The following is a 10,403-nucleotide window of genomic DNA, read 5'->3' as shown; positions in this document are numbered from 1 at the left end:
TAAGTTCGGCGGAGCGGAGCGGAGTGGAGTTCAGCGGAGGAGCTCGGTGCTGCTGGTGTTTAGCGGTGCCACGACTGGGGGTGGGGCGTTCAGCGGTGTCGCTGACAGAAGTTGGCGGTGAAAGCTTGGCTGGCAGTTTGGTGCAAGTTTGGTGTTGTGGCGGTGCCGCTGATGATGATTGAAGAGTGTTGGTTTGACTGGAGGCTTTTCCGCTGATAGAGTTGAGCGGAAAAAGTGCCGCTGACCGGAGTTGGCGGTGGCTAGCCTTGCTTCCACTTCAACGAGCTACGATTGATGGTTGGAGATGGTCAGCGGTGAAGTTGATCGGAGGTGCCAGCGGTGAAGTTGATCGGAGCTTGCAGCGAGCTGTGCAGCGGAGCAGATCGTCATCTTCATGCCTTGTTGTTGGGTGCCCAGAGAAGATTTCTGGGTGTCCAGAGAAATTAGGCTCCATTTTTTTTAATAGTGCAGCGTTGATCTTTGCTTGTCTGGCGTTGACCGCACGTTGATTACCATTGATCAGCCTCAATGGGCGCTGACCAAGCCTTGACCGTCCCATATGTTGGTGTTTTGATCAGCTCCTGCCAGCGTTGACCATCCCATGGGAGTTGACCGGTGTTGACTAGCCCTTTAAGATGCAAATTTCTGCTCTGGTTTTACCGTTGAAGTAATGTTGATCATGTTTTGGCAACAGTTGCCGCCAAGAAGCATTAATTCAAACATAAACTCAAAGAAGGAAGAAATTTCTTCAAGCTCCGCTAAGCAGACTTAGCTCATGGAAGGTGACGAAGCCAATGTGTTGGCTTCCCACAGACGGCGCCAATGTTAACGTTAGTGATCCGTGGGATCTCTAGTTAGCATAAAGAATGAGAGAGAGAGAGAGAGAGAGAGATTGACACAAGATGTATAGTGGTTCGCTTCCCGCCTTAGCGGGAAACTACATCCACTTGAATGTTTAACTAGTGTGTCGAGCCTTGCGGCCTAACAAGATTACAAGAGATGTAATCGGATTGTGTTTAAGTGGGAGGAGGCATTCCTTTTATAGGTGAAGGAAGCCATCTCCTTTACATGGTTTTCGATGTGGGACAAGCAACCACCATTTCTAGTCTAGAAAGCCTATTTGTGAGGGCATGTTGGCAAGGCCGGAAAGGTGGCTTCCCGGCGACTGATTTGCGACTTCCGGATACCGTAGCGTAGCTTGAACATAGGGCTACAAGATGCAAGTGGCGGTTGGATCCCATGAGGGTGTTGTTTATGCTTGGTGAGGTAGCAAACTAGCCTTGCTAGTAGAGGTATCTACACCCCTTTTCCTTCAACCTGCCATTGTGTTGCCTTACCTGAAAAAAATTTCTGGATCCGCCACTGTATGGACCTACACGTCCATCAAGTCCCTTATTCTTCGGGTTCCACTCCTTGAGCCCTCCTTTGGGTGCATTATAATTCACCTCATGAACGCTCTTAGTTCCAACAGGCCTTGAATTATAATCCTTCACGAGTATGTTGTCATGTTTCTCATCTACAGACATAACATTGATAAGCTTATTAAACTTCGTGATCCATCTAGCATTGCATTTGTTTTGATATTGCTATGATACCAAGATTGCTGAGATAGGGAAGGTGGAGAGAGTTTTCTCAATTAGCTCTTGCTCTGTGACAGGCTGTCTACAAAACCTCAACATGGATTTGAGGTGAAGAGCTTCTAAATTATATTCAACAACATTTTTGAAGTCCGCAACACGCAGATTGCTCCATTGGACCTTCAAATCAGGGAGAAGGGAATCTTGGACATTGCCAAAACGCTCTTCTAGCGCTACCCACAATTCTCTTGCATCTCTGATTGACATGTACTCCAAACGAAGTGATTTATCCATGTGTCGTCGCATCAGGATGACTGCTCAAGCATGCTTAGTGGCTGTAGGCTCAAAAATGAGTTCCGGATTTGTTGGCCGGATTATGGCTAATATTCCCAAAGAAGTGAGGTGGTTCTCAATGTCAGTCACCCAATTATGGTATTCCGAACCTATTGAGTCAAGCATGGGAAAGTCGAGTCTTGGTTCATTTAACATCCTGAAAATAAGAAAAAGAAATAGATTAGTATCAGAGTAAAAACTTCCACGATCACTAATAATAAGATTTCCGAGCTATGCTACCAAGAAATCAATTTTTAAGTTTATTTGGATTAGACCGAAACAATGATGTTTAATATGGTCAAAGATCGATGATTTAGGACGCTCTTAATCCTACGATCACGAATGCTCTTAGTTCGTATATAGCGTGAATCCCCACAATTCCGCTTATTAAATAATTGAACTCACGTTATAAAAAGGTGGGATGGAGGAGAAGGGAGGTTGCAAATTCCCGAATAAAATAAAGAAATTTAAAAGACAAGAAAGCAATAACCTTAATCTTAAAGACTTACTTGTTGATTGGGGGCTTGAGGACACACATGTATTAATGCAGCGGCAGTAGGGCAACAACGGTAGCAACAGAACAGTAGCAGCAGTAAAATAGCAGTAGCAGCAGCAAAATAGCAACAACAGTAAAACAGCAGCAACATAGCAGCAAAACAGCAGCAAGAGCATGAAAACAGCAGGACAGCAGCGGCAGAAAACAGCAGCAGCAGCGGGCAGAAAACAGCAGCAGCGGCGGCACACGGGTGCCCATAGGCTACAGGGGCAGCGCACGGTATGGCTAACTAGGGCTAGGAACTTGCGGCAGTTTGTGGTGAAGGAAGTTTCGGGTTTAGGGTTTTTAGGTTTTTGGTTTTTAGGGCTAGAGTTAGGGCTCGTGCTGATAACGTGTTGTAGGAAAATATGATTCGAGAGAATGATGAGAAAAATTGTGTGTTTTATTATTGATAATAGGAACTCTTTATGTAGGGATTTATAGAGTACATACAAGGTAATAGAATCTGAATTACTATAGGAAAAGTGATCTTTCACGACACGTTATTTACGACATGCAGATAATGCAGTCGTAATTGATGGTTATTTACAACATACAATGAAAAGCACGCCATAAATAATACTCTTTTGTTACTTTTTATACGGCGTGCAAGACATGCAGGCCATAAAGGATATAATTTGTTCATTGTTCAAGGCGTATTTTCCCTGCCCCCGAAATATTTTGCTAAAAATTAAAGTCCCTCCCATATGAAGAAGGAGAGAGACAAAGAGTCGGACCTAAATCTCAGATTCTCAGCCCTCCTCTCTCTCTCTCTCTCTCTCTCTCTCAAAATCTCAAAGGACCGGTCATGATTCTGGTCGATCAGCCGAAAGCCCAAGCATATATTCAGAAGTTCGACGCCGACACAAGGACCGTGATGCTTTTGGGCGATGACGGTGGCGAGGAGCGTAGCGATGTGAGCTCGTCGGTGTCGTAAGCCCTCTTTCCATTCATCTCAAAACCCTAACTCCAACCAATCAAACCAATTGTTTTGGATTTGTAAGTGTAAGCATCGGAAAGGCAGGTTATCACCAATGGCAGCCACGGTCCGGTTCTCTATGTCGGCGACGAGAGATCGGAAATCAGGGATTGAAGAAGAAGCAGTCACGAGGCTGAAGTTGCGTGAACTTCACTGTTTTTCTTTGTGCCTTTTGAATTTGAGCTTTTCTGAAATTGTTTTAGTTGCATTGGATTGAGACTGAATGACTGATTGCGATTCTAATAACTTGATTAAGTTGTGAGCTGATTGTGTATGATTTGTAGTTGTTGTAGGTGAATTGTTGAATTGAGCTTCTGTTATGGTTGGCTTCCAACAGGTGATTTCATTTACTCAATTTGTGTGCTTTAGATTTATGTTGGAATGAGTGATTGTTGTGGTGGTGATGAATGTTATTGTTCGTTTCATTCCTATATGTTATAATTTCATTATTTTGATGAAAGAGTTGGTCATGAAAATGTTCATCATTAGGTAATTAGAAAAGATTACCATCACACCGAATGATTTAGAAGACGAATCAACATGGAAAATAAGTAATCTAGCAGAAACTAATGCAATATTCTCGTTTTCCTATAAAGAGAATACCTTGTGATGCAAATCAGCTAATGGGTTGAAAAATGTTGATTTTGGTGAATTTGGAAATGGGCGAGTCAACCCTAAACCTTCCAAATGGCTCATCAATATTCATGGAGATGAGATCCATAATCGTATGGGCCAACAAGGTATTACTTTAAAATGTCATTTAAAGTTGGATGATGCCCGAATCAATAACCTACCTAGTAGTACGATTCTAGGTAGACGTGAAACATCAAGTGTCAAGGCAAGTTTTCCTTAAATGTTACCAAGATAACTAGCTTTCTTAAATACACATATGTACCTTAGATGAGTGACTTAATTTTCTCGAATTAATCACTAAATCAAATTAGATATGTGTGGTTGGAGCTCTGGTCACTATTAGAAATCAGGCCTATGGCCACAACCACTTTTTTTTGTCTATTGAGTCTATCAAAGACACATAGATGTAGCTATTGGCCTAAAGACACAAAAAACATATTACGCTACATTTACATGAAATTATGGAATCGGTACTAATTAGCCACCACAATATCTATCGGTGCGTGTTCATTACTAAAACTAAATTCACGTGCTATGACTTCTGCACACTCCGATAAATGAATGGTAACTTATGTTTTAATGTAGAGATATTTGGCAACAAACCCTTATTTGATTGATTAATAGCAAGTAGAAAACTGAAACAAGACATGATTCACATGAACACAAAAGGATAAAGCTAGACAATTAACCAGGAAATGACTCAGACAACAGTGTCCAAGTTGCAAACAGAAGAGCTACTACCTAACTCAATGGCGATCCATGCTATGATTCTGGGATGATCGATAGATCACCTCTTAATTTGCAACATTATTTTTAAGATAATCGACAAATGCACCGATGTAGTGGTCTTGGTGCAGCTTGTGATCTCCAAAAACTGCAGCAGCTTTCCTCGCATTGCTTCTCAAGTGCTCTCCTTCCTCTTCCACCATTGCTAGCCTCAGTGTTTTTGCTATTTCCTCTCTACTAAGCGACCCGTCTTCGTTGCGCTTCACTTCGGCAGCCAGACCCTTCTTTACCAAAAGCCTTGCATTCAAAGGCTGATTATACATGAAGGGTAACACAACAAGGCAATGCCCAAATTGCAGGGTCTCAATCACAGAACCCCATCCAGAATGAAACAAAGAACCCCCAACTGATGAGTGGGCCAAAATTTCCATTTGGGGCACCCATCCAAAGTAAACAAGCCCTTTCTCTGATGTCCTGTCAACAAAACCTAAAGGCATAAAATCATCTACTTCATCACTGTTAGCTTAAATAGGTTTTCTGAGTCCCCAAATAAATGGCAATTCTGATAGCTCCAGCCCATGAGCTATCTCATGAACTTGTTCTTTGCTCAGCCTACACTCACTCCCAAACCCCACAAACACAATTGACCTGGGTTTTTGCTTATCAAGCCAATCAAACATAGCCCCATCGTATGCCATCTGTAAGTTTTGGTTTTTTTTCCAGGGGTATGTCGATACTGGCAGGGCCGGTCCTGAGGTTCTTGATGCCCAGGGTGAATTTTTTTTTTTTTTTGATGTCAAGGGCTGGTCTGGAGAATTTTTCGATGATGATTCTGAAATTAATTTGGCTCCGTAAAGTTACGAATTAACAAGTTTTTAGAATTATTATTAGTACCACAAAAACAAGAAATATAACTTCTACTATTCTTAATTGCAAAATTGAAGAACACCCAATACCTTTGATATATACTGCAACCTACATCATGAAATGTCAAAAAATTTGTCTAATCACCTTAGAAGAACTAAAAAAATAGAGAGAAGAAAGATTGGGAGATGAAAAACATACAAAAGAAAGACTTGAGGGACCAATGATGAAAATGAATTGAGGGATTGAATAACTATTGAAACCCCAAATTTAAAGAGAAATTCGTTTGATTTTAATATTTTGGAGAGAGTGAGAGACTCTATTTAGGGATGGAAAAAATCTCCAGCGGGGCGGCGCTCTATTGGATACCCGCCCCTAATGGGGGGAGAATTCGGGGACAAATGGGGAATGGAGATGGGGATCCCCAATCCCCGCTATCTAAGATTGGGGATAGGGTGGGGATGGTATTGTGATCCTCATCCCCAAACCCGCCCCAATAATATATACATATATTTAACTTATATATATTTTAAATTTTTTTTATAATATAAATCACATATATATACATTTACTATTTACTTTAATGACTACACTTTTACATTAATGGTGTTTTGACTTTTGCACTCACTGAATTATAATTTATGAATTTAATCATGTTTTAAATTTATTTGTTGAAGATTTTGATTTAAAAAAAAGAAATATGAGAAAAAATTATTTTATTTATTAAATTCTTATTGGGGATTTGGGGCGGGTTTGGAGGTTTAGTCCCCGGTGGGGATGGGGACGGGGAATCCCCAATATATTTTTATTGGAGATTGGGGCGGGGATGAGGGTAGAGAATGACCTCGGGGATGGAGATGGTATTGTGATCCCCATCCCCAACCCGCCCCATTGCCATCCCTAACTCTATTATAATGGTGATTGACTTTTTACAGTTCTCAATGACTTGAATAGTAGAAGAATGAGAAGAAGAAGAAAAACACAATTATAAAATTATTGCATCTAAAATTCTGGAATTTTTTTTTATAATATTCTGCAACATATATATATTATTGAAAATTATATATATATATATATATATATATGCGTTGCCCCACCTTGCCTTGGGCCCTGGGCTGTCGCCAAGGTTGCCCTTGGGCAAGGCCGGGCCTGGATACTGGCCTCGGCTCCTTCCGGCAAGAAGTTAGGATCCAAACGAGGAAATGGAATGGGGACAAGGTGGATGAAAGGTTGTAAATCAAGTAAGATTTTGGGGAGCCTTTGAATGTTTCTTGGGGTTGATATGAAGGAAACATGAACTTTGGCTTTGGCCAAGGCTATGGAAAGTTGAAAGTAGGGCAACAAATGGCCAAAGGAAGCCCATGGAAGCAACACAACTTGAAGCTCTTTTCCCATTTTTGGTATGTCTGGATGGAATTAGTTTTCTCATGCAATAAGATAATGTTTGTAGGATGTTATAGGATGGAAGGTAACTGCTATAGCTATGCGTTATTGCATTATTGATCGAAACTGTTCTTCAAGGAAAGACGTGATGGATTGAATATCAAAGGCGACAAATAATATTGCATGTCCCTACAACTTATATGCAGGCGAGATTATTTGTGAGAATGACATTTGATTTTGGTTAAATTTACGTACGAGAACAAAGAATCAAACTCTACCAAGAAGAATTAACTCTACCAAAATTCCATTAACTGCAATAGTTGATTCAAGCCTTCAAGGGAGGGGAGGAAGGCACAAGATCTGAATTATTTTGATAGACATAGAAGTAAAATACTATACGGCGACCAAAGCTTCACTCATTCCCTAATCATCCCTTGAAATAATGAATTAATGATACATAATGCCGAAAATATAGACTAGTTATTCTCAAGGCCCATAGAGATATTGATCGGATCTATGAATGTGATATCATCCCTATACAGAACAAAAAGGACGTATTAGCATATTATCAACGGAATCACATGTAATACAAAGAAGCTCTGATGGGAACCTTGATAATATAGCTGACGTGACACAAATCAACAAAGTAAAAGGAAGTTGAACACCACATTCTTGCTGAATAATTTACTCACATAGGCCACCCTACTGATTAGCAAACCATCAATAAGTCTTGGCTCTCTCAAGCACATGCACAACAATTTCTAGCAAACGGTCATCACCTAACATCGCACACTCTTAGTTCAATCTACATTCTACATCATGAACATCCCTAATATATTGGAAAACCATATTGTTGCCAAGCCCTAAGAATACAGTAATGAAGGTATAGTCAGCTCTGACCAATTTCCTCAGCCATAGGGGTTGATAGCCATTCATAGTATATCCACGTACATGTATAGCTTAAACCAATAACTTCCAAACTAAAGTTCTGTCGAGAGAATGAAATAATCACTTGCAGCAAGACCGAATTTCATAGTCAATCCAACTTCAAGTGCTAGAATACTAATGTTGAAATCTCCAATTAGACTTAATTAAGCCTCAACTAAACAGGCTATTGAATAACTAGCTAAATACATTATTAGCAACATTTCAATTCCCAAATTGCAAATGTTCAACTTCTCCTTATTCTCAGCTCCCAAACTACAAAGGCCTCGATTTAATGGAAATTCACAAATTACTTAACTGACATACATTTCGATTTCATAATAAACAAGCATCAATATTATGTTACTGGGTGATTCTTATAAGTTTAGTTCTGCAAGATAAGCTTTCGTTAGATTATTTAGCTAGCATATCTGTCACACAAACTTTTACGTCTATGGTTAAGCTTGAGTAGTGATAAGCGAATCATTTTTCTCATTTTATTGCAACTGATAGTTAATCATGGTATTTCAATCTTTTCACTTCTATTATAGGTAACTTTCATGTATATCACGCAAGTCTACTCTCATGCGGATCAAACTGTCGACTACTTGCAGAAAATGGTAGGGTTTATACAAAATTGCTTTGGCCTTTGAGTATATAAGATTAGCATTGATTTGAAAAGACATGCAATCCAAACCACCTCGGGCCCTTAGCTCAGAAAGTGGAAACCCGTGTTTTCGGGTCTCTTAACAACATGTCGAAACTGTTTTCTCATGCATTAAGACAATGTGTATAGGATGGAAGGTAATTGCTTTTGCTGTGCTTTATTGCATTATTCATCAAGTCTGTTCTTCAAGATTTGGTTTTGGAACTTTCGAGTTACTCGTACAAAAAGTCGGGTTTTGATTCAAATCTGGTTCTCAATCAAAACCTGACTTTTTGTACGAGTAACTCGAAAGGTCCAAAACCAAATCTTCTTGAATATTCCAGTAGCTAATAATCTCATTACGCGTGAGTTACCTATTTTCCAAGCACTCTTCTTGATTCTACGCCGCTTCTTTGCTTTTATGGTTTTCTAGCTAAACCAGGCCCATTCTTGTCCTACATCACAAAGAAGGAAAAGTGACCCATTCTCGTGGAGATGTCAAGCTTTGTGTTGATGGGAGAGCATATATAGTTTCTGTTTGCACCAGTGAGATATTCTGGTGGGCCAAAGAAAACAATGGTTGTAGCACTGAAAACTGAGAAGTAGGCAAGTGGAACACCATACTCTTTGGGCAATTTCGTCCACCCAATGAGCAGTGAAATCGGCAATTATCCAATCTGGCATTTGATCTGCAATGAAATGCTTGATGGGTGTTTGAAGAAGATCATATGCGATCTGTAAGTTTTCGGTTTTTTTGAAGGGCACGTCGATACTGACCTCAGCTCCTTCCGGAAAGAAGTCAGGATCCAAACGAGAAAATGGAATGGGGACAAGGTGTATGAAAGGTTGTAAATCAAGTGAGATTTTGGGGAGCCTTTGAATGTTTCTTGGGGTTGATATGAAGGAAAACATGAACTTTGGCTTTGGCCAAGGCTATGGAGAGTTGAAAGAAGGGCATCAAATGGCCAAAGGCAGACCATGGAAGCATCACAACTCGAAGCTTGTTTCCCATTTTTGATATGTCTGGATGGAATTAGTTTTCTCATGCAATAAAATAATGTGTATAGGATGGAAGGTAATTGTTTTTGCTGTGCGTTATTGCATTATTTATCGAATCTGTTCTTCAAGGTAAGATGTGATGGCGGATTGAATATCAAAGGCGACAAAGAATGTTGCATGTCCCTACAACTTATATGCAGGCGAGATTATTTGTGAGAATGACATTTGATTTTGGTTAAATTTACGTACGAGAACAAAGAATTAAACTCTACCAAGAAGAATTAACTCTACCAAAATTCCATTAACTGCAATTGTGAGAAAAATTGTATTTGATTCAAGGGAGGGGAGGAAAGCACAAGATCTGAATTATTTTCATAGACATAAAAGTACAATACTATACGTACTGCAACCAAAACTTCACTCATTCCCTAATCATCACTTGAAATAATGAGAAGAAAGTCTTTTTTTTTTAATAGGAATTGATTGCATTAATAATCAAGCCATAAAGATAGGCCAAAGTTCACAGAATTTACATAAGTAAACTGATCGATAACCAAAAACCTATCTAAGTAGAGCTAAACTCATTAATAACTAAGGGACGCTCGCTGAAAGCAAGCCTAACTAAGCAAGACAAACCTCGCTTTCTAAGGCAAAATCAATCATCTAGTCTACTTTGCCAACACGCAATTGTGGTACAAAAACAAACTAGAAACATCTTAGGAAAGCATATAGAGATTTAAACCCTACCTAAAACAAGACTTGCATCCAGAATGTCTATTGATAAGAGAACCTAGACAAGGGCCA

General features: G+C 39.8%; 1 protein-coding gene across 1 annotated transcript; it reads right to left on the bottom strand.

Moving 5' to 3' along the window:
- Positions 1 to 4,653: 4,653 nt before the first annotated feature.
- On the bottom strand, positions 4,654 to 5,481 carry LOC112169099 (soyasaponin III rhamnosyltransferase). Its single transcript, XM_040507341.1, is given in 1 exon segment — positions 4,654 to 5,481. A coding segment is annotated over 1 exon segment (630 nt). The 3' UTR covers positions 4,654 to 4,851.
- Positions 5,482 to 10,403: the final 4,922 nt, after the last annotated feature.

Source organism: Rosa chinensis, chromosome 1 (assembly GCF_002994745.2).
Source record: "Rosa chinensis cultivar Old Blush chromosome 1, RchiOBHm-V2, whole genome shotgun sequence".
In the NCBI taxonomy this organism is placed as follows: domain Eukaryota; kingdom Viridiplantae; phylum Streptophyta; class Magnoliopsida; order Rosales; family Rosaceae; genus Rosa; species Rosa chinensis.
The sequence above is the reverse complement of the archived record's forward strand: the minus strand, read 5'-3'. Positions and strand labels throughout refer to the sequence as shown.